We start from the raw sequence: 25,413 nt of genomic DNA, 5'->3' as shown, positions 1-25,413 counted from the left end.
GATTGAGCCCAGGAGGTGGAGGCTGCAGTGAGCTATGATTGTGCCACTGCAGTCTAGCATGGGTGACAGAGCAAGACCTTAACACTGGCTTGACTAGAACAGATGATTTTTTGCTGAGCAATCTTAAGACAAGGTTAGAGTGGTGAGGTGTAGCCAGAAAGCATTGAAAATCAAAGATAATTTGCTTATATATCAGAAGCAATACAAGTGAAGACCTGAAAAAGTTGAGGGAGTAAACAGTGCAGGTTCAGGGGAATGAGCATTCCAGGCAGAGGGAACAGCAGCTGCTAAAATGGGTATACACCTTGTGTTCTAGAGACATCAAGGGGCCTGGTGTTGTAGTAGTGGAGTGAACAGGGGTGTATGTAATTGATAATGAAGTTAAGAGGTGATGGGGCATATCATGTAGGGCAGGGTTTCTCAAATTTCTTACATTTTGGACTGGGTAATTTTGTGTTGTAGGGGGATGTCCTGTGCATTGTGGAACATTTAGCAGCCTCCTTGGCTTCTATAATATGCCAGATGTCAGTAGCATCTGCCCACTAGTTGTGACAACCAAAAATGTTTCAGACATTGCCAATGTCCCCAGGGGGTGCAAAATCTCCCCTAGTTAAGAACCACTGGTATAGGTTCTTAGATGTTATTTTAAGCTTTGGCTTTTACTTGGAATAAGAGGAACCCATTGGAGGTTACTGAGCATTGAACATGATTGAACTTAACATTTTGTCAGAATTATTATGGCTGTTGTCTTCAGAAAAAACAGCAAAGGAGCAAAAGTGGAGCAGGAAAACCAGTTAGGAGACTTTTGCAATAACCTAGGTGGTAGATGTTGGTATCTTGTAGTAGGGTGCTGGTAGTGTAGAGTTGCTAAAAAGTAGTCCCACTCAAGACTTAATGTCACATAGTTAGTTATTTTGGTCATAGGTCAGTTTTTAATTATTTTTTTTTTGAGGTGGAGTTTCTCTCTTGTCGCCCAGGCTAGAGTGCAATGGTGTGATCTCCGCTCACTGCAGCTTCCGCCTCCTGGGTTCAAGCAATTCTTTTGCCTCAGCCTCCTGAGTAGCTGGGATTACAGGCACCCACCACCATGCCTGGCTAATTTTTTGTGTGTTTTTTAGTAGAGACGGAGTTTTACCATGTTGGTCAGGCTGGTCTTGAACTCCTGACCTCAGGTGATCCACCCGCCTTGGCCTCCCAAAGGATTGGGATTACAGGTGTAAGCCACCTTGCCCAGCCCATAGGTCAGTTTTTTTTCCCCCAGTATGTCACAGCTGCTGCTTTGTATTTTAATTAAAAATGAGTTTTAGCATTTTTGAGCGTATTATTTGTATGATAGAGTGATCCAAGTGATAGAATATATTTGATTTAAATTATTAGGTCAGTTTTATTTTTCTGGGTAAATTACTATCATTTAAGATATACTACTATGTTCTCATGGTTTTATTTTTAAAAGTGATTTTAAAATTCATTTTGGTGACCTGGAAGAAAAATTTATAAAAAAGCTGTCATCTTACATTATCTGTAGCCCTGTAACTACACTGATTGTATACAATATAAAGACTTTTCCTCTTGTTTAAATGAGTAGTAACATTACTATGAACAATCAAACAGAATCATTGCTATATAAAAGTAGCTTTATTAATTTTTGTACATTTCACAGTGCCTAACACATACATGGTTAGTGTACAATAAATGTTAATAATTTTATGATTATAGTGAAATAAACAGAACAAAAAACTAAAGGTTTTAGTATTCAAAGGCAGCCAGTGCTAACTCAAAATAGAAACTAGCAGAAATAAAACATAAGATTTTTTTCTCTGTGTACCTGACTAAACATAATCTTATTTTTTAATATGAGGCCTTAGAGGAAAACTTTTCATTTTGAAAACTTTATTTTAATCTCAGAATTATCCTCTGAGAGATATGAGCATAAATTTTACTATATACTTACCAACTGTATCACAAAAAATTAACTATTTTATTAATCTGGGACTGTGTTGTCCAGTTTGGTAGCTACTAGCTACATGTTACTGTTGAGCACTTAAAACATGGATAGTTTGAATTGAAGTGCTCTGTAAGTGTAAATTACACACCAGATTTGAAGTCTTCACATGAAAAAAGCAGTAAAATATCTCCATATGTTTTGTATATTGATAAACTTTTTGTACTGTTATATTAAAACCCATTAGTATGTCTTGCACTTTGAATGGATCTTTTTTACCATATATTATTTTGTAATATCGGCATTATTTGGAAAATACTAGTTTTTATATAAAATGCAGATTTTCCAAATATTGATCAGTTTTATGGCACAATATTTAAAAAATCATATTCAGTGATACCACCACCAACCTTTCAGAAAGCCTTTAAGTATTGGGAAGGTGTCAAGCTCAAGATGGTAGATACAACTTTTAAAAAATTCTAATGTTCACTTGAAAGCATGAATTTTATTATTGACAACAAATAATGTCAGTCGTTTTCGTTAAAACAATGGTTTCACTTAGTTCTTTTTTTTTTTTTTTTCTTTGAGACGAGTCTCACTCTGTCGCCCAGGCTGGAGTGCAGTGGCATGATCTTGGCTCACTACAAGCTCCACCTCCTGGGTTCATGCCATTCTCCTGCCTCAGCCTGCCGAGTAGCTGGGACTACAGACACCTGCCACCACACCCAGCTAATTTTTTTTTTTTGTATTTTTAGTAGAGACGGGGTTTCACTGTGTTAGCCAGGATGGTCTTGATCTCCTGACCTCGTGATCTACCCGCCTCGACCTCCCAAAGTGCTGGGATTACAGGCGTGAGCCACCGCGCCCAGCAACTGCTGTTCTAAGATAAAATTTGGACCCTTACCACAGGACTAGTAAATTTAAGATGAGGCCACAAATGGCAGAGTAAGGCAGAGTATCACAAGCACCACGTGAGAGTTACAGGCTTTTGTAAATATTCAGAAGAAGGATGACACTCAGCTGAGAGAGTATCAGTAAAAGTTTTCTTGAATGCATTCATATTTGAAATGGACTTTAAAAGATTAGAAAGTTTCAATAAGCTGATATTTAGGGTAGCAGAGGAAAATGTTTCATGTAGAAGCAATAGCATGAGACTAGACAAGAGGATATGTATAGAATTTTGGGAAAATCATTTTATCTCTTTGGACTTCAGTTCACCAGATCTATAAAATGAGAGGATTGATTTTGAACATTCAGGTTGCTACCAGGTTTAAAGTTGGATGACTTTGAGTACTATTTTTATAAAGTTGTTATTGTTGTCATTATTGTTGGGACTAGAGATATTTAAATGATTATATAAAATTTAATGTTTTAAAAAATATAAAATTAAGATATTTACTCTGTGTATACTATTGTATTTATTTGTGTATGACATTTGGGGAGGAGAGTAATGAGGGATTTTTAAAGGACTTTATAGAAAACAAATTCTAAATGTTTGTTTTACTTTCTGATTTTTGTAGTCATCCTAAATTGATTTTGTTACCTCTTTTGTTTTATTTTTCATATCAGAGGTTGGTATATAGGCAGAATTGCAGTGTAATAAAATAGACTTAATATGCTTATTGTATTAGTTTTTTTTTTTTAGTGTTCACATTGCTAGAATTTGCATTCATTTGTTGAGTCATAATTTATAGGCACAGTGCCATAGATTGGTCTCAATCTGTGATTTTACTTTTTAAAAATATCTGTTTCAATTACTGTGAACAAGGCTAATTGGAAATGTGGCTGCTTCTGAGTTTTCAGACATTTAAAGAGCAGTTAGATGCAGAAAACAAGTATAGTCTACTGCTGTCATATAGGACAAAAATTTCCCCTTTGACTTTATTAAATGCTGACTTCTTTTAAGAATAGGAATTATGTATCATTAATTATATATGCTATAGTACTTAATACAAGGCCTTATAGTAGTCCCCTAGTCCAACAAATATTGGTTAAATTGAAAATAATTCTGTGGCCAGGTGCAGTGACTCATGCCTGTAATCCCAGCACTTTGGGAGGCCAAGGCAGGTGGATTGCTTGAGCCCAGGAGTTCGAGACCAGCCTGGGCAACACGGTGAAAGCCCATCTCTATCAAAAATACAAAAATTAGCCAGTCTCATAACCCAGTCTCAAAAGAAAATAAAAAAAATAATTCTAATATAGAACTTTTTAGTTGAAAATATGTTTTTCTTTGAAATATCAGGGCTTTTTTTTTTTTTTTTTTTTTTTTTTTTTTTTAGCAAATTTGATTTAGTAGCTTCTCATCATCTTTGTGTTTTTCCCTTCAGCATTTAGTGTGAATTTAGTTTAAATGTTAATGGTAAATTATCTCAGGTGATAGATAGGAATATCTTGTGTTTTGTGCAAAGATCCCTGAAGAGAATGGTGTATTTTACTGACGATTTCTTATTGACTCTCTTTTAGGAATGGATCGTGATTATGGCCCTGGATCTTATGGAGGTCTGACATTCAAGGATATTTATCTAAAAATTCTTCTTTTGAGTGCCAGTAAAGGTGAGCATCATATAACTTTTTTCTTTTTAAACTCTTATAGGGATGGATCGTGACTATGGCCATGGATCCTATGGGGGTCAGAGATCCATGGATTCCTACCTAAACCAGTCATATGGCATGGACAATCACAGTGGTGGTGGTGGGGGTAGCAGGTAAATTGCTTAATCATTTGGCCAAATAATTAGACAACTATAAGATTTTGGATATATTATTTTAAGTACTCTTTAGGCATGTTATGATACTTGAACTTCACTGTTTGCTATTGAATCATCACCTTAAATATTTAAAGGTGTTAATTAATGGGTATAAAATTTAAATCAGTATTACTGGCAGACGTTATTTTAGGAAAACACCAGATAACTATATCATCTCAATATAATAGAGTAAGATACTCTTTTTAGCAGTGAACTTTTAAAAAATTCTTATACTTTTAACTTCTTGTCAAAGTATCCTGAAAAATGATATAAAAATGTTATTGAAAATATTATTTATGAAGCTTTTTCTTAATAATTAAAAAAAATCTTTTCTAATGTGGGGTGCTATGTAAATTAGCAAAGCAGTCTAACTAGAATGGATTTTACTGAACCAGTCTAACATTTACTTTCCAAGAAACATTCAGGACATATTCCTTTAATTCTAATTTTAAAGGAAGAGCATATTGCAATAATAAAAATATTTTTAAAATTATGTTCAGGTTATTTATTGACAGGTACTACTTACACCAAAGCACTTGTGCTCTAGGCTAGAAGCATTGTATTAAAGCCATGAATACTATACCTTTGACTAGTCGAGATTGTATTTATATTTTACTGTTACTACTGTATAAAGCTTAAACCTACTTAAACAACTACAAGCTTTAAGGTTGACCATATTTCAGGAGAAGGGGTGTCTACTTTTTGAGGCACAAAGGTTCCTGCTGAATATAAGTAAAACTAGTTAGTAGACATGTGAAACAGTCATCCTTCTGCATAAATTGAAGGATCCGGATTCCTTAATGATGGACTGAATGATGCTTACTTTCCTTCTTTCTGCTTCCAGTGTACCACTATGGTTTATAGTAAAGAAAAATTAAGAAAGTGAACAGTTGCAACTATTTTGCTTATGTGATAGATGTTTTGAAAAATGTAGTTGGAAATAGGAATAATTTTTATATGGTTACTAGGATTCAGAAGTAAATCTATTTAGTGATCTGTAAATAATTGAAGTAATGTAACACTTAATGTTTTAATATGTCAGTTATTGCCCTTTTATATTGTGAATGTAATGTGCATAAGCTATATCCGTAGATGTTATTGTTTTATCTCATGTGTAATTGTGGGCCTTTATAAAATTGTGTTGTAAGATATCAAGCAACTTTTGTAATCCATGCTTTGGGTTTGTGAGAAGGAAGATGATTTATTTCTTCTGTTAACTCTCTTAAAACCTCGAGGAGACTGTGTGCTCCCTTTTTTAGGGTAGTTTTATGTGATAATTTCCTGAAGGAAATAATTTTGCAAATAATTGAATATATTATAAGATGTATTCTTTCTCATCTGCCTTGAAAATTCATATGCAGAGGGTATATGTTGGTGATCTTTTATGTTTTATCTGTTTATCCTTCTAGATTTGTTAGATTTTCTAGTCTACAAGTAAAAAGTGATTGAGGATTGATTAATTGACCTTGGCTGAAGTTTGGCAGATTGTTAAATTTTTATAACCAGAGATAATTCCCCAAATTTTGACTCCTACAGACACAATGAAGCAGTTTGTGATATAGATTATTGGGAGTGCAAAAGGATCTCTCTGTGTCACAAATAACCTACATCTAAGTAGACTTCAATTTGTGTCCCTATTGAAAGCCAAAATATTGTAAATGTTTTGTAATTTTTAATATTAGGGATAGATTCAAAAAAGTTTGAATAGTTTGTGAACTTTAGCAAATGACCTTTTCCAAGACTAGGGCTGGGCTTAAATAATGACAGACAAATCTTTTCTTCTTCATAAAATAGAAAAGCTTCTAAGAAGCAGATTTTAAAGCTAAGTTTTACTAAACTCAATTCATATTTATAATCTGACTCAGATAGCTTTCTATCTGGTCTCACGTTGAACTGCCCAGCCCTAATCAAATGTGAACAAAAGTAGAACTGTGCAAACCAGTATGGTATAAATGAATTTTAGTTGATAAATGTCATCTGATAATTTGTCTTTTGAATTGTCTAACATTAGTAAGCTTACTTTTGTTTTTTCCCTCACTGTGCAACTTTTCCAGGTTTGGACCTTATGAGTCTTACGACTCCAGGTCTTCTCTGGGTGGGCGAGATCTGTACAGATCTGGCTATGGTTTTAATGAACCCGAACAAAGCCGCTTCGGAGGTAGTTATGGTGGTCGATTTGAGAGCTCCTACCGGAATAGCCTTGACTCTTTCGGAGGTAGAAACCAGGGCGGGTCTAGCTGGGAAGCACCTTACTCCCGTTCAAAATTGAGGCCTGGGTTTATGGAGGACAGAGGAAGAGAGAATTACTCTTCCTACAGCAGTTTTTCTTCACCCCATATGAAGCCTGCACCTGTAGGCTCTCGGGGGAGAGGAACGCCTGCTTATCCTGAAAGTACGTTTGGAAGCAGAAACTATGATGCTTTTGGAGGACCATCAACAGGCAGAGGCCGAGGCCGAGGAGTAAGTACAACAGAATCTTTTCAGATTCTTTTCACTAGTCACTCTTTTAAACCCTTTCAAGACCATCGTTTTCAACTAGAATAAACACTGTTCATCCCGGTGTATTTTGAAGCAAAAGCTGAGTCATAAACATAATTTTTAGGTTGACTGTAAAAGTTTTTCTAGCACCTCAGAAAATAAGTGGCAGTTTGAGATGATCATAAAGTTGTGCCAAATCTCCCTTTATTAAAAAGGTGAGGCTATTAGGTTTGGTCTAAAAGGGGTTAAAAGGAGTTGCATTTTCCTTGTAAACACTAGCAGTTTTGCTGGTGGAATAGTTTGTGGATTATTGTGAAAGGTCACTGAACCCTTTTTGAGTTTTTGAGTAGGTTAAAGGTGCAATGTATGATAAAATGTTTATACTTTGTGGCTAAACTCTAGCAAGTAGAATTTCTTCAAAGCTCCATGTTTCACATTAAACACAGGAGACTAAAAGTTGATGATAGATCAGGATAGCTTAGCCATGTTTATGTGGTGAAGAAGTTGATGTGTATAATAGATTGTACAATGATTTGTGGTCAGTGTAATTTTGCTAACTCACTCTTACAATATGTCCAGTTGCTGGTTGTTTTATTTTCCCTCGTGTTACTAGTTTTACTCTTGAGAAGTAATTTCCACCTGTACAGATATGTTTATGGTTTCTTCTTAGGAAGTAATATTTTGTAAATTATTGCTTAAATGAGTAAATATACTAGTCCACAATTGTTTAACTTTAGGGTACATAGTGTAAACATTATGCTTTATGTTCTTAGGTCACTTGATTGACATGAAATTTTACCTAGTAAGTGTATGCAGATTGTGGGGTTATTATATAGTTTGATCATTTAAAGAGTATTGTATTTTTGTTATAATGTAAGAATCCTTTTAAGTCAGCTGCTCTTAATATTTTCTTTGCAGAGGAAAGTATTTCTAGTAAAAAATGTAGTAGGGTACACGTTTTCGACTGGTTATTAACTTTTGATATGTCAGTGTAGCTTGTTATACTTGTGTAGAAATTTTGCATTTTTAACAGTTACTCTTTACTTATGTAAAAATGCATTGCACCTTTAATGCGTAATTAAGGAAGATTTTCCTGTTGTGACTTTTTAAATTACCTGGAAACACAACTAGGTTAGATAGGCATTCCTGAGCATAGTATACAAATGTAAGCAACTGATACATTACAGTTCCACTATACTTCACGATCATAGGTTAATTGAAAATAGTTGGGATGATAGGCTTTGGGTTTTGAATTGAAAATCCATTCTAGTTTGAAAATTTGGAAAACACTTAATATTTTCCATGCTGTATATTATTTTAGGCAAAGTGTGTTTTCTTAATGAGGCTTCAAAAGTAAATTTCATTTTCATAATAAACAAGTATTCCTGTACTTTGTATTTACCATTCTAGTCTGAATGGACTTTTCTTTCTTTCCTCCTGTTAGTGAAGTAGATGAGCCAATAGGACCTACATTTTAAATCTTCACTTGTACAATTCCCCTTGGGTCCTTCTCTTCAGATTACTCCTCCATCTTTATCTTCTAAAAGTAAGATTAGCAGAATAAATTTCTGTGGACATGTGGCCTCTTGGTGTAGTAGATTTGGATAATGACAAGAGAAGAGGAAGGGACACAAAGAGTCGTTTGGTTGCATGACTCTTCATCTGTAAACTTTTGTTTCTTGGGCTTCTGGGTCAGAAAATGTTTCTCTAGGTAAGAATGTGAATGGAACGTCAGATGCAATTCTTTATCTGAAGTGTGTCTTGGAAGTTGATGCATGGTTATGCTTTAACTCTCCTATTTCATACTAATGTTCCATCTCGCCTTCTCATTCCCTTTTTCAACAGGGAGAATACTAAATGATTTCTGGATCTTTTTTACTTCAAACTACAAATATGGTCTTCTTTGTGTATCTTAGTTTTAGTAAAATAAAGATTTCTTTTAGGGTCTTTTCATGGGAAAACATCAATTAGGAACTCTGAAGAGGAGTTGTCAGAGAGTTGTACAAGTGGTAACATTTGGACAGGCACATATGTTGTCTATAATCTCAAGTAATTTTGAAATGTAAAAGTAAAAACATAGTTAGCAAATATTCATTATTTGTTCTACTGGAAATAAAAATACTAATTCAATGGATTTGAGTTTATGTAATAATTTACAGAGTTTTTCAATGTGTTTTTTCAGAATGGACATGTAAAATTTAGTTACATTCCAGGGAATTTTCAGGTGAAAATTAGTAGATAGTTAACATGAAAATTTTATATGAATTCATATTTTTTCTTGGACAATATGCTAATATTTATTGATTTCACAAATTTACAGCATATGGGTGATTTTGGAAGCATTCATAGACCCGGAATTGTTGTTGACTATCAAAACAAATCCACCAATGTGACAGTTGCTGCTGCAAGAGGAATAAAGAGAAAAATGATGCAGCCATTTAATAAGCCCAGTGGAACCTTTATCAAGAAACCCAAACTAGCAAAACCTATGGAGAAGATAAGCCTCAGCAAATCACCCAGTAAGTAAGAAAACATAATTGCTATGATTCAGGATACTTTTTATTTTTTAAAATTCCATACTTTTTGGTAATTTTTTCATGTTTATATACAGAAACTACATAACAATTATGATTGTAGAAGTTAGATCTGTAAATCCCCTATTGCAGTTAATAATTGGTCATGAATACCCAAAGATACTTTTAAAATGTACATACCCTGGTCCATTCCTTTTTCCTGAATCCTTGTGGTTGTGTATCAAACCCTCTACAGCTGAGAAAACAGGCACAGAATAGATAAATAATTTGCTGCCTAAGTCAAACAACCAGTGAATGGTAATGCCAGTATTTATTCCAGAGCAAGTCATGCTCTAGAAGTCCTGTTCTTAAACCTCCATATGATTGTAACAGAAATTTGCTTTGTATTCATTTTTCCCTTTTATTTTAAAATAACTTTTTCCCTAATTATGACATTATAGACATTTTAATATGTAATATTTGGAAAAACTGAAATTGCAATGTTAGATTCTTTCCTCAAAATATATTTTCTATAATATAAAATTTGAAAAAGGTTTAAAGGGTGTACTTAAATTACTTTCTCATCAGGCCTTATTGTTTAATAAGAAACAATATTCTGGAATTTCTGGAATTCTGGAAACCTGATACTAAGCAGAGTATGTGTTGTGGGGATACCTTTAACAGTGTGTCAATTGATAGACTGTTATGTATCAAATTTGACATTTTATTAGACATTACTATAATAGAAAATTCAGTTGATTCTCTTGGGACCTATTTCAAAGATATATTTTGCACGTATGGTTAAATATTGCAAAAGTTTGATAAAGAAACTGATTTGCCCTTAAAGCAGATATATATGTATCCCTCCCCCATACCCCCTTTTTATATAACAAAACTTGAGAAAAGTGTTGTGTAGCTAAGAATGAAACTAAAATTCTTTAAATTATGCCTTCTCTGTCAGGTGTAAAATGGGCATTTAAAAAGATGATTGCTGAATTTTCCTCAATACAAGGTCTTGCTATGCTATAGTATAGACTATGTGACTTTATAGAAAATTAGTAGGAAAGGAACCCTATTCTGTCACTTGGCTAGAAGTACAACATGTCATAGTTTTAGCATATGAAAGGAAGATTAAATTACTTATTTGAGGTAATATATAAATAAGTAGATTTTTCAAAGGCCATCCAAAAGGATAAGCAGTGCATAAAAGGAAAAATTTAAGGGCAAATAGTTACTTTTTTTTTTTTTTTAAGTATAAAGTTAAATGTATTATAAGAAAGAACCTGCTCACAGTGAGTTACCACTCCATATCCACTTGGATGGTCATAATAAAAAAAGGAAAATAACAAATATTGACAAGGATATGGAGAAATTGGAACCCTCACACATTACTGATGGGAATGTAAAGCAGTGAAGCCACTGTGGGAAGCAGATTGGTGCTTCCTGAAACAATTAAACATAGACTGTCCATATGATCCAGCAATTCCACTTCTAGGTATTCTTCTACTCCAAAGAATTTAAAGTAGTATTCCAACAAAAATTTATTTATTTATTTATTTTTATTTTTGAGACAGGATCTTACTCTGTTGCCCAGGCTGGAGTGCAGTGGTGCAGTCTTGGCTCACTGCAACCTCTGCCCCTGGGTTCAAGCGATTCTCGTTCCTCAGCCTCCTGAGTAGCTGGGACTACAGATGTACACCACCACGCCCAGCTAATTGTTGTATCTTGAGTAGAGATGGTTTCGCCATGTTGGCCAGGCTGTCTCGAACCCCTGGCCTCAAGTGATCCATCCGCCTCAGCCTTCCAAAGTGCTAAGATTACATACAGGCATGAGCCACTGTGCCTGGTCCAAACAAAAATTTATATATGAATGTTTATAGTAGCATTATTCATAATTGCCAAAAGGTAGAAACAATTGAAATATACATCAACAGAAGAATGGTTTAAAAAATGTGGGGTATTCATACAATGGAATATTATTAAACCGTAAAAAAGGAAGTACTTACTAATACATGGTACAACATGGGTGAACTGTGAAAACATGCTAAATAAAAGTCAGACCAAAAAGGCAACAGACAGGATGATTCTAGGTATATGAAATACTTAGAATAGGCAAATCCGTAGATCAGAAAGCAGATTAGTGGTTACCAGGGCCTTAGGGTAGGGTTGAAATGGGGAGTGACTGCTTTATGGGATGATGAACAGTTCTGTAACTAGATAGTGGAGATGGTTGCGTAACTTTGTGAATGTACTTAATGCCATTGAATTGCACATTTTAAAATGGTTAAACTAGTAAATCTTATGTTTTGTGTATTTTATCACAATAGAGAATATTTTTTAAAAAAGAGAACAAATTTGCTTTTATTTTGGAGGTTACAAATTTTAAGAAACTTTTTGAGAGCTCCTACAATATGAACATGAGTTCTTGCATCCAGGGCTCTGCAGTGTTTACTGGACTTCCATTTTCATGCTCGGTCAGGTTACTTTAGTGTTTTTCCCAAAGTATGTGATGCCCAAGATGATTTTAGGTGATAAGGATATTATTGCTTAGAATAAGGATAGGACAAATGAGCACATTTAAAGAAAAATATGTAGCAAATAATCACATAGATGACAAGCAGATATGACAGAATTCATGATGATGGTATTCAAATGAATGAAGTTCATTTAGTGAAGTTTCAGAAATACTAGATAGTCTCAAACTCCGATTTTTTTGGTGAGTTCAATTTTAGATTACAATCACTAAGTATACCTCATAAGTATGTACTTTATGAACTGATGATTGGAAAGAGAGAATGGAAAAATGAATTTTAGCTTTTACTTTTTTGTGTAATATCCTAGCAAAAACTGATCCTAAAAATGAAGAGGAAGAAAAGCGGCGAATTGAGGCTCGGCGAGAGAAACAAAGGCGCAGAAGAGAAAAAAACAGTGAGAAATACGGAGATGGATACAGGTTTGTACTTAGAGTCAGAAAATTAGGTTCATTAAAAAATGATTTCCTAGAAAAGGCCAACACATCAATTGTAATATTAAAAAGTTCTTAAGATTCAAATGAAAGACTTGTTCAAAGATATAGAGGAATGCTTTTGGTTTTTGATATTTATATGTAATCACTACTTAGAAAACATAAGAAAAAAGGCATTCTATTCATATTGGCAATCCAAAAGATATCAAATATTCAGAAATAACAGTATTCTTAAAAAGAAACACTTGTCATTGAGATTTGACTGTATGGAGTCACAGTGATTTTCATGGGCAGGAACTAAATATTACAAATATGTAAGTTCTTTCCAATCCAGATCCCAAAGGAAATTCTGAAGAAGAGTAAATGAGTAGGTACTGGCTTTTATAGATAATCAATCATTAAAAAGCTATAATAGTTAAAAATATGTGGCAATACACAAAGCTAATTATTATACCAGATTAGCCTGTGAACAGACTGTAAGGAAGAATGTAATATTTAATAAAGAGGATATTAGAAATAAGAGGGGAATTGGGCTGGGTGCAGTGGCTCATGCCTGTAATCCCAGCACTTTGGGAGGCCGAGGCGGGCGGATCACGAGGTCAGGAGATCAAGACCATCCTGGCTAACACGGTGAAACCCCGTCTCTACTAAAAAAATACAAAAAAAAATTAGCCAGGTGTGGTGGTGGGTGCCTGTAGTCCCAGCTACTCGGGAGGCTGAGGTGGGACGATGGCGTGAACCCAGGAGTCGGAGCTTGCAGTGAGATGAGATCGAGCCACTGCACTCCAGCCTGGGCAACAGAGCGAGACTCTCTCAAAAAAAAAAAAGAGGGGAATTGGTTGAACAATGAAATAACAACAAAAATCAGTTTAGAGCCTCCTCATATGACACCTGGAATGAATGTAGTAAAAAAAAAATGAAATTACAGAAAAACAAAATGTTCTGCAAGGAGATATTTTTCCCAGGCTTAAAAGTTATAGAATAAATTACAAAGGAAATTATGAGCAGATTTGGCTAAATAAAAACTTAAAATTTGAAAGGAGTGCAAACAGACTTGGAAAATTTAAACATGAGAAATGATTAATGTCCAAGTTAGATTAAAACATCACCCAAATTATTTTAAAAAGTAAGAAAACTAAGATGTTTAATATGATGAGGAAACAAAAAACAGCTAGTAATAATTTTAAGGAAATTGTTTAAACTTAACAGTAATTTCATTAAACTAAAAATTTAAATAATAGTATGCCATTTTATTTCTAAGGAGAAATTTGATTTGCTAAGTAAGGAATGGTCAAAGGACGCTTAAAATTTGTTGGTGACAGTATATTATAACTATTAGAGAGCAATTTAGCAGTTTTTTAAAAATGTCTAAATTTTTCTTAAAGCCTTGAGCCCAGAATTTTGAGGCCAGCCTGGGCAACGTGGCAAGACCTCATCTCTAAACAAAACAAAACAATCCATAAAAAGAAGAGTAGTTCTAGTTTCAAGAACTACTGCTATTTTTAGTCCTTGTGAGTTCTCTGTCCCATTCATTATCTCTTGTGATTCCTTCTTTTGGTAGAAGTAACAGGCATAGTTAATATTTTGGTGTAGAAATGACTTTAAATTATCAGCATCTTGGAGTGTAAAAATCATTTTACATTATAAGATGCAATTTTTTAAATTTAATTGCCCTATGAGTACTTTTCTTATGAAAAATTTTAGATATGGATTATGTTCATGTTAATATATAAAATTGTGATATAGAGAAAATGAAAGAATTGAACTTTCATTTAGCTATTTTCTCTGTAACTCTAAATATAAATCTGATGATATAACCAAAAGAATGTTAACTCATAAATTATCATTTTAGGATATAATTTCTTTAAAGTAGTCTAAGTTATTTTCATTTATCAGAGCAGTTTTACTTTGAGTTATGAGGATTCGAGATTGAGTAAATCACTATTCTTGTGATAGGTTCCTTCCCTTGGATATTTGAATGCTTTCCACATAATAAAGCACATGGAAAGGTTTATATCTACCCTTAAGGGAACCTGGGGAAAAAGAGATGGATGTGTGAGAGATGTACATAAATAATAGTGTATGGTGAAGGATACCAGGAGTACAATGTAGTCTCATGAGATATAACTTCTAAATAAGGGTATAGGAGACCAAGCATGGTAGCTCATGCCTGTAATTCCAGTACCTTGGGAGGCCAAGGCAGGCGGATTGCTTGAGCCTAGGAGTTCAAGACCAGCTTGGGCAACATGGTGAAACCTCATTTCTACAAAAAATACAAAAATTAGCCAGGTGTGGTGGCACGTGCCTGTGGTCCCAGCCACTTGGGAGGCTGAGGTAGGAGGATAGCTTGAGCTTGGGAGGTGGAGGTTGCAGTGAGTTGAGATTGCGCCACTGCACTCCATAGCCTGGGCAACAGAGCAAGACTCTGTCTCAAAAAATAAATAAATAAGGGTGCATGGAAATCAGGGGAGGCTGCAATGATGGAAGTAGTATTTGAATTGATCTGGGAATGGTAGGGTTACAGGAGGAGTTGTGAGAGGCAGCCCAGGTAGAGGCCATGGCTTGCCATCAAAGCAAACAGGAATGTGTTATTGTTATTTAGAAAATTGAAAGCAGTGTAGATTGAAGTGACTCTAATGGGTGAAAGGTATAATCTAATTTAAACATTTAATGAAGACATGCTGTGCCAGATAATGTTAAAGGTATTGGTGAGTAAAGCCAAAAAGAAGAGATTAGGAAATTTCCTGGATGGCAGCTGAAAACATTTTTGTCTTCGTTTTTGGAGCTTATGGAGCTAATGAAGCCCTTTGAGCAGTAATGTGCTCTTACCTCCTATAGGAAGTAGCAATAATTAATTGAATAGTTATTGTGTTTTAGGAAATGTTCTAAGGGCTTTGTCTGCATTAATTTTTAAAAATCCTCAGACACGTCTGTGAGCGTTCTCATCTCAATGTAAGAAAACCAAGGCCCAGAAAACCAAGTCAAGTAACTTGCCCAAGATCACAAAATGGAATTAGGATATGAACTCAGCAGTTGGCTCCAGAGCTCATACTCTCAACCAGGAAAATAAATCTAATAACATTGCAAAGAATTAATTGGAAAATGGAGACTGGAGACAGAAACCAGTTATGTGACTGCTGGCATAATTCAAGGAAAAGAAAATAATGTAAAATAGAAACAGTTATTCTGGGCACGGTGGCTCACACTTGTAATCCCAGCACTTTGGGAGGCCGAGGCAGGCAGATCACCTGAGGTCAGGAGTTCAAGACCAGCCTGGCCAAGGTGACAAAAACCCTGTCTCTACTAAAAATACAAAAATTAGCCAGGTGTGGTGGCGCATGCCTGTAGTCCCAGGTACTTGGGAGGCTGATGTGGGAGAATTGCTTGAACTGGGGAGGTGGAGGTTGCAGTGAGCTGAGATCGCACCACTGCACTCCAGCCTGGGCAACAGAGCGAGGCTCCATCTCAAAAAAAAAAAAAAAAAAGAAAAAGAAAAAAAGAAACAATTAGGTGGGACTGTTCATTATGGAGTGGCTCTTGAGCTTACAGATGTATGCATTTGTCCAGTCCAGGCCTATTAGTTATCCCTAAGTGAAGTAGTCTTTAGAAGGCAAGACTTTTATCACCCAAGAATTCCACAGGAGTGAATTATGATTGTCTGGTGGTGTGCCACCTTGCTTTATTGATACTACCATTGGTTTAGAAGCTTGAGGATGGAACAACATGTAAAATAAGTTGCAGAACTTTCGAACTTGATACTTCTTGAGGTTTGCTTTGCCTTTTTAATTGGTCCAGGCTTGAAGTGGATAACTTATAGACCCCCTGATTCAATTTTTCCTACCTGGAAGCTCCAAGGTGGGCTAGAAATGCAAAGTGGTATATGGGTGCTGTCCAAATATGTACTTAAATACTGTTTTTTTTGGATTTAAGCTAAGTTTAATTCAGTCATAAAGAGGAAGAAAGAAAATCATTTATGTTGGTAAAATTAGTTTCAATGTTATATTCTTATGAACTCTTTATAGTTGAATAAAGTAATATTTAAAGGAAAATTTTTTCTCTTACAGAATGGCATTTACATGTTCATTTTGTAAATTTCGAACATTTGAAGAAAAAGATATTGAACTGCATCTGGAAAGTTCTTCACATCAGGAAACATTAGATCATATACAGAAACAAACTAAATTTGATAAAGTAGTTATGGAGTTTTTGCATGTGAGTAGATGTTTTTGAAGTGAGAAGCATTTTATTGATATGAATTTCTTATGATTTCATTTTTCACTCTCCCCATCTCTCGCATTTATGTTTCTAAAATTTTAATTTACTATTTAAAGAAAGAGTTGTTTTAAAATTAACCCAGAATTACTTGTGAATTCCTCTATAATAGAATTTGTATTTGTTATTTCAGAAATTATTACATTTTTCACAGTTTCTGCGGGAGGTGTCCTTTAACAACTTTATTGATGTGGAGTCAGCTATCATCCATTAACTGGAGTTGTGCTGGTTACATTCATTCGTTATTTCAGTTGAGCCCTGTAACAATTCATTTTTATCATGAAAGATTATGCTCAGAGCAGTTAAATGACTGTTAAGTGGCAATGCCAGGAATTCAGAAATAATGTAGGAGTTTAGCAAAGGGAAAGACAGTTGGGAATGTTAAGGAATGCTTAAAGAAGGGGCTTGAGCTGGACTGTTGACTGTACATACAATTAATTTGGACAGAAGAGATGGAATTATTAGAAAGTTAAAAATACAATGATCAGGCCGGGCGCAGTGGCTCACGCCTGTAATCACAGCACTTTGGGAGGCTGAAGCGGGTGGATCACGAGGTCAGGGGTTCAAGACCAGCCTGAGCAACATGGTGAAACCCCGTCTTTACTAAAAATATAAAAATTAGCCAGGCGTGGTGGTGCATGCCTGTAATCCCAGCTACTTGGGAGGCTGAGGCAGGAGAATTGCTTAAACCCGGGAGGCAGAGGTTGCGGTGAGCACAGATCGCACCACTGGACTCCAGCCTGGGTGACAGAGCGAGACTCCATCTCAAAAAAAAAAAAAAGTGACCTTTCAGACCACTGTAATTCTCATAGAACTGTGACCCTTAATTAACAATCTTCTGTAATTTATTTCCTTAATGGATTTCTGTGTGTCCTTTATAACTTAAATACCCACCTACTCTGGAAGACCTCTTAAATATTCTAGCTCCCTTTGATCCCTTTCTCTATATGCTTAAAATATACTTTGAAAAATGAATAATTTTTGTAGGTTCCTAATATTTTATGATTATCTTTTCAATTAAATTATAAACTCCTCGAGAAAAGATGTTAATTCTTATATAGCAGATACTGTATCTTCCATAGAATGAACATAGTGCTAAGCATTATACTTGAGTGCTCATTGAAAGCTATTTAGATTCTTTCTATTTTGTTTTCTAGGAGTGTATGGTGAATAAATTCAAGAAAACATCTATTCGTAAGCAACAGACAAATAATCAAACAGAAGTAGTTAAAATAATTGAAAAAGATGTTATGGAAGGTAAGTATTTAAAACAAATTATTTTAAAATTCTACATGTATTTTTATATATCATAGCCTGTTTAAATGTAAATGATAGCCACTAGAGTGATATAGTACAGTCATATATACAGTAGCTCTGAGTGAGTTACCAGAAATGAACTTCTTTGTCTTCCTGTTCTAATGCTTACAAATTTATCATTACCTGCCATTACTTTCTTCACTTCAGTTTGAGAGGAAAAGTTACCTTTTCCTCTAGATGAAAGATACTTCTCTCTGTTCTCTGTTTCTGTTATTCCTTCTCCCAAAATTCAAGTTATGAACTCTTCTGTTTTTTAGTCTTTCCTTCTCTTTTGATTCCATCTCTGGAGTCTGTAAATATGCTTTTACTTAAAAAAAACAAAACAAAACAAGAACAAAAACAAGAACTAACCAAACAAAAAACAGCCAACAAAAGGAATAAAAGAAAAGGAAAGAAAAACAGACACTAGTTCTCCTAAATAACCTGTCTTCTTTTTCTTTTTAAATAACCATGCTTCTTTAAGCATAACCCACACTATTCTCTGCTTCTTCATCTCACATATATTACATTAAGCACATTAAACAACTTTCTACTACTGTTAGTCTACTGAAACTGCTGTGACAGAAGTTACCAACACCAACTTCTCTAGGTTCTTTTGAATCATTATCTTCCGTAACATTTTTTACTAACTATATTATTCATGAATCATTTTTCTTCCTTTGTTTCTGTGGCACTTCACTGGCCTAATGTTTTCTTTATCCTTTTGTCATTTTTTAAGTCTTTATGGTTTCTCTGCCACTCTTTTAGAATTTGATGTTTCTCAGTACCTTGTCATTAGCCCCATTACCATCTCTTTTTATATTCCTTCCTAATAAATTCACTTACAGAGCTTAAGTTAGTATCTAGATGTTCATTGCTTATACATCTATGTTTCTAGCACAGATCTTTCTTCTGAACTCTAGTCTTACACATCTAACTGCCTACTGACATCTCTTTACAGCAGTCACACAAAATCAACATATCCAAAAAATTTATCGTCTCCTTGAGCATATCCTACCTTACAAAGAAAGCAAAACAAAACCTCACAGTTTTTTCCTTCACATATCTTGAGAAGGGCCTGCACCATCTACCAAAGCCAGAAGTAGAGAGTTATATACTAGGTACTTTTTCCTTACTGTATCTATAGTACTGATCAGTTGATAACATCAATTCTCTTTTAAACATTTATCAAATCTGTTTCTTTACCTCTCCTTTAAATACTGTATTTGTTCAAATCCTTTTCTGTTGTCTTGACAATTGTAGTATTTCCAAAGTAGTTTCATTACTTCCAGTTTTTCTTATCTTACGATTTTATTACATGATCTCATTATTTCAGGAACTTTCAGTGGCTCCTCATCCTCTCCAGGATCAAGTTCAAATTCCTAGGCGTGGTACATACAGCTCTTTATTATTTAGGCCCTTCTTTTTTTCTATTTTCATCTTTAGTCTCTTCTTCTCTGTTCCAGTCGTACTAACTTGCAGAAAGTACCATTCTCTTACACCCTTCCCTTGCATATGTTTATATGTTCACCTGTAATAAACCCTGGTCACATTTGCAAGATCCAGAATACCTTTGTTCCTTATGAATCCAGTTTTGACATCCTTTCCCCTTTTCTTACTCATCCACATTCTTAATCATGGAAATTCTTATTTTACTACAAAATCAATATTTGTTTTCCTTTATATTATAGTTTTGGGAGGATGAATGTACAGGCCTCAGAGCATGGTTGTTTAACATGATTAGGAACTATAATGTAATTGTACCTTAATAATTTTAGTTAGCAACATATTAAATCTACATATGTAGATTTATGAGATGTGGTAGAAATACTCAACATAAACCTATGCACTCTGATCTTTATTTTGGAAGAAGGGGTATAAATAATCATGGAAATTAAGTAGTAAAAACTTCATTGGTCAGAAATAATATATGAATTATTTCTTTAATAATTGAATGTCTTTTGTAGGTGTTACTGTAGATGATCACATGATGAAGGTAGAGACAGTTCATTGCAGCGCTTGCAGTGTGTATATCCCTGCTTTACATAGTTCAGTTCAGCAGCACTTAAAATCTCCTGATCATATCAAAGGGAAGCAGGTAAAATTTTCATCTGTCTTAATAAAGTTGCCAGATTATCCATCAATCTTCTGTTGTTCTTTGGCCATAGCTTCACACCTATCTGCAATTTTATCAATTTATCAATCTCATATGGAAATAACTGTAAGTATACTCAGAGAGGCAGTATATAGTGGTTAAGATTGAGCTCTAAAGTAAGACTCCCTGAGTTGTTCAATCTATAACATGTGTTAAGCAAGCAAGTTAACCTTTGTCTAAGTTTCCTTATCTGTAAAATGAGGGTAGATGATCATTCTACTCTTATCTGATTTTTTTAAGAATTAAATTAATTAAAACGTATAAGGCAATTAAAATAGTGCCTGGTAATGGTAAGCATTCAGGAAATCGTAGCTTTTGTTGAACTGTTAACTTTTTAAAAAGTCAGTACAAAACAGTTTTGTGAGAGAGTGTGTGTGTTGTGTGTGTCTGTGTTTTAGAATAAAAAAGAAAGTAAAGATTTGATTATTACTGATACATTTTTCTGATGGTTGGGAAAAATACATTTAAAAACAGCATTATCAGCTAGCATCTATTGTTACATTTTTTAGTAGAATATCCCTGAAAAATTTACTGTCTTCTTTTTGGTCAGTATATTTCTGCTTCTCTATTGGCTTGGCTGGTTTTATTTAGTCAGATTTACTTCAGACAATACAAATGTTTATATTGTGGGAAATCAGTTTGTTTGAAAAGCATATTTAAAGATTCAGATATTAAAGCCTCAAGTTTTAAATAGAACATACCCAAGTGTTAAACTTTTATTTTGTATTGAAGTGAACCTCATTTAATTCAGATTTCTTCAAGCATTTTTGAACACATACAATCTTTTCTTAATCTATGTCTTTTTCTTCTCTTGATATTCCCTTGACACCATTTTGGCAATTTTCTATACTGGTAACTTTCTTCCTCTGTATAATAGTCTTGAAATAACTACAGCCTAGAGGAAGACTAGATACTCTTGTAGTATGAAAAATTATTCTTTATTTTTTGACAGCGTGAAAATTAATAGTTGGGGGCTGGGGAGGCAGATGTGGAGTGGAAAGAAGGGAAGGCAGCTATCTAGTAGAATCTAGACTTGTAGATTCGTGGGACTGAGTGTTTTCTTTTGAAGCTGATTGGCTTGAATCTTCATTGTTTGAGTTCATAGATTTAGACTGTGGTTATGTAGTTGCTATTGCTCTATAGTTTGTAAGAAGATAAGTCATTTAAATCTAAGGGTTTGAGCATGAAATGCTGTTTTAATTATGGAAATATTTTTCATGGCATGGTTTTCAAGAACCCTCAGTGTGTTCTGTTTTTTATAGGCTTATAAGGAACAAATAAAAAGAGAGAGTGTCTTGACTGCTACAAGCATTTTAAATAATCCAATAGTGAAGGCGCGATATGAACGTTTTGTTAAGGTAAGATTTTAGGGCAAAAACCTTTTCAATAATATTGTAGTATTGCAATAATTAACTGGTGACATAGTAACCTTTTGTGATACTTGAATATAGTATAACATATTAAGAAGAATTTTACTCAGTATCTTGCATATAGGTAAAACATCTTTTTTCCTAACTGTTGGGTTGGTCAAGATGGGAGCAGTGATTCCTCTCTTATCACCTTTGTAGCTCTGAATCAATGAGAAATACACAAGAATTAGATAGAAAATCAAAATGTCAGCTTTATTCTTGATTTAAGAAAAGATTGACTTGGAGAATATATCTTAGCTATGTAGTTGCTGTGGACTTTTAATATTTCACTTCTGAATTAGGTAGACTTAGATCCTCCCAATTTCTGTTACCAGCCCAGATGGACAGCAACAGGCTTCTCCTAGTTTACCACATGGCATAGAGCAGACTAGGATATACCTTTTCTGTCACTAGGAAGACCCAAAAGAGGGGACCCACAACGGACTGTGTTGTATCCACCTAGTTTTTTCTTCCAAGCATACTGATTGCATAAATCATTCCTTTTCCTTGCATAAAAGTTGGAGGGTAGCAGGAAGGTCAGATATGTTGCTCCAGAAGAAGGAATCTCATGGAATTTGGGGGGTGGGAGAAGAGAGGTTTGCTTCTAATATTAGGAAATTCATATGTGAACAATTGGATATATACTCTTTACTCCTCAGGGTTTTTGCCATATGTTATGGCTTGAATCCATCTTTACATAAAATTTATGATAAACACTTATATACAAATAAGAGCTTACTGTGATTCGGGAATAAATTTTAGAGGTTAGTCTTTTGGTTTTGTTGTGTTTTTACTTCTCTTATAATACCCAGACTGGTCTGATAGAAGTTATTTTTCAGTCTTTACAAAATAATACCTACCTTAAAATCATTATTCTACACTGAAGAGAGCTGTTGTGTTGAGGATTTACAACAGTGTGTTATTTACATTAGTATGTATAGATTAAAGAAGTTTTGTTTATTTTGTCTATTGTGACTCTTAACAGCTACTCTGTGAAGAAAACCTGATACATATTTAATGACCATTAAATTGTCCCTCTACCAGTCCTTTCCAAGCTAAATAATATTAGTTCTTGCAGCTCGTTCCTTAGGGGCCTATTTTCTAATTTGTTAATCTAATATTCGTTAATATTTGTCACCATTTACTACATTCTTGACACTACTTTAAAGAAATGAATGCAGCCCTCAATTGAAATCCAATTTTATGAGAGGTATGGCATCAAAAAGAAGCATCATAGCTAAAGAAGGAAAAATTAGATTTTTATTCTTGCATTGTCACAAACTTCTGAGAAGTCAGTGGTTTCTATTGATGTATGAAGATAATTTTTAATGAGGGAAGAATGCAAAATTAGAATTTCTATATAGTGTTTTCAAGTTACACAATCGAGTCACTTCATGAAATGAGAGATGTCACTGGTGGGAGTATCCTGCTCATGCACATGTTGTAGAGAACACACCTGAACTGAGAACTCCTCTAGAACTTTGTTACTCAGAATGTGATCTGTGGATCAGCAGTATTGGCATCACTTGGGAGCTCATTAGAAATGCAGAATTTCAGGTCATACCCAGGCCTACTGAATAAGAATCTTCATTTTAACAAGATTCCTGTTGATTTATATGCATGTGAAAATTCAAGAAGCACTGGGGTCACATTACTCAATGATGGCCCTTTATTCAGCATGCCTGTCTGCTCTGTTCCCTGTTGTCATTCCCCAGAACATCTTCTGCTCATGGTCAGCTCTGGTCATGGCTTAAAACTCCTCCACTGTCCCTCCACCGTCAAGTGCTCTCAGTCTGATAAAATGCCCTTTTAAATCTTTGTCCCTTAGAGACACAGCAGAGAAGACAGAAAAAAAACAAAACAAAACAACTTTGTCCTCATTGAGATAAACAGTTCATCAATTTCTCCTAATTCTCCAACTGTATCATCTTGTTCTGCCTTCACTCCCTGCTCTGGGCATTGATAATCACCCCTTTCAGTAGGGAATGGTGCCGCTCTCAAATTCCTTATTAGTTCTAGCTCTATGGTTAGCTTTAATGTTTGTCTTGCTAAAAAATGTGGAATCGTGCGTGCCAGTCCTGTGTTTCCCAGATTTTCACTCAATTCACAATAATTTTACTTATTAACTACCAGTGTAATGTGTTTCCTGTAGTGACTCTTCCAACCTTTAATAACCTCATGTCTCAGATTTCATTCTTGCTCTCTTTGCTTCCCATATTCTTTTTCTTATATATATATATTTTAAGACTGAATCTTTTTGTGTTGCCCAGGCCAGAGTGCAGTGGTGCGATAATAGCTCACTGCAGCCTTGAACTCCTGGGTTTAAAGCCATTCTCCCACCTCGGCCTCTCTAGTAGCTGGGATTACAGGCACATACCACCACACTCAGCTACTTCCCATATGCTTATTTCTTCTCCTGCATTAGGGAGATTGAGACCATTAGATGTAAATTCAGTAAGTGTTCTCATTTCTGCCTTAGATATATCTTTCCTTCACCTTTATTATCTGTGAGGAAAAATCTTTGCCTTTCATCTTTGTTCTAATTCCATCATTATTTCTTCCCTTACTTGCATCTGATTTTTTTCCTGTTTTTTTTTTTTCTAATCTTCCTCAAATAGACATGCTTATGAGTCCCTAAACTAAAAATGACTTAACTTTTCCTAGACTTTGGCCCACCCTATTTTATCATCTTGTCTCTTCCCAGCATACTTGAAATGGTAGTTTACTTTGCGTGTGCTCTTTGCTTCCTCTCTATTATTCACTCTTTAAACTAGTAGTTCTCAACCGGAGGAATGTGTTCAATCACCCGTGAGGCTAAGATAAACAAAAAGCTGCCTAAGCCCTTTTTTAGGCTTTCTGAATTAGGGTTTCCCAAACTTCACTGATAAATATCTCCAAAAATGCTTCTCTTATTTTGAGACAGAGTCTCACTCTGTTGCCCAGGCTGGAGTGCAGTGGTGTGATCTGGGCTTACTACATACTCGACCTCCTGGGTTCAAACGATTATCCTGGCTCAGCCTCCTGAGTAGCTAGGTCTACGGGCACACGCTGCCACACCCAGCTAATTTTTGCCCTGAAATGCTTCTTAAATATGCAAGTTACTGAGCATCTCCCCTGGAAATTTTGATTCAGGCAGTCTGAGATTGATCCAGGAATTTGTGTTTTCAGCAAGAGCTCCAGTACAGACTAAATGAAAATCTCAGGGTGCTGGAATCAGGGCCTGTGGTTTTTGACAGCTTCATAGGAAATTTTAAAGATACATTCTTGGACAACTGCTGCTGTCTAACTGTCACATCATACTTTTGAAACTGCTCTTCCTAAGATTACTAATGTTGTCATTATCAAATCTAGTGGTCTTTAAAAAATTATAACATATTAAATGTATGGAAATAAGGGGATAGTACAATAAATCCTCAAGAACCCCCATTCTGTATTGATGATTAACTCTAGTGACCTTTTTCAATTGCTTTCTGCTTTTTTATATGTATCATTTGACACTGTTGATCTATCACTTATTCTTGAAACTCTCTTTTATCAGGTAGTCTTTTTACTGTCCTGGGTTTCCTCCTGCACCAAGTGTTCCTTCACTTTTTTTTTTTTTTTTTCGAGACAGAGTCTCGCTGTGTCGCCCAGGCC

The 25,413-nt window shown here is 34.9% G+C and overlaps 1 protein-coding gene across 3 annotated transcripts in view; it reads left to right on the top strand.

The window, feature by feature from the left end:
* Positions 1-25,413, top strand: part of ZNF326 (zinc finger protein 326) — a 38,549-nt gene that overhangs the window by 5,522 nt on the left and 7,614 nt on the right. Inside the window, exons 3-11 of one of the 3 annotated variants that reach the window (XM_003808403.7) lie at positions 4,406-4,441; positions 4,536-4,647; positions 6,744-7,149; positions 9,488-9,686; positions 12,522-12,633; positions 16,710-16,857; positions 18,075-18,174; positions 20,181-20,311; positions 21,631-21,726. In XM_003808403.7, the coding sequence (XP_003808451.1) occupies positions 4,406-4,441; positions 4,536-4,647; positions 6,744-7,149; positions 9,488-9,686; positions 12,522-12,633; positions 16,710-16,857; positions 18,075-18,174; positions 20,181-20,311; positions 21,631-21,726 (1,340 nt within the window). Of the gene's footprint in view, positions 1-4,405; positions 4,496-4,535; positions 4,648-6,743; positions 7,150-9,487; positions 9,687-12,521; positions 12,634-16,709; positions 16,858-18,074; positions 18,175-20,180; positions 20,312-21,630; positions 21,727-25,413 lie in introns of those variants that run through there. The other 2 variants (XM_063607022.1, XM_063607023.1) reach the window with 2 other exon arrangements.

Source organism: Pan paniscus, chromosome 1 (genome assembly GCF_029289425.2).
Source record: "Pan paniscus chromosome 1, NHGRI_mPanPan1-v2.0_pri, whole genome shotgun sequence".
Taxonomy (NCBI): domain Eukaryota; kingdom Metazoa; phylum Chordata; class Mammalia; order Primates; family Hominidae; genus Pan; species Pan paniscus.
The sequence above is the reverse complement of the archived record's forward strand: the minus strand, read 5'-3'. Positions and strand labels throughout refer to the sequence as shown.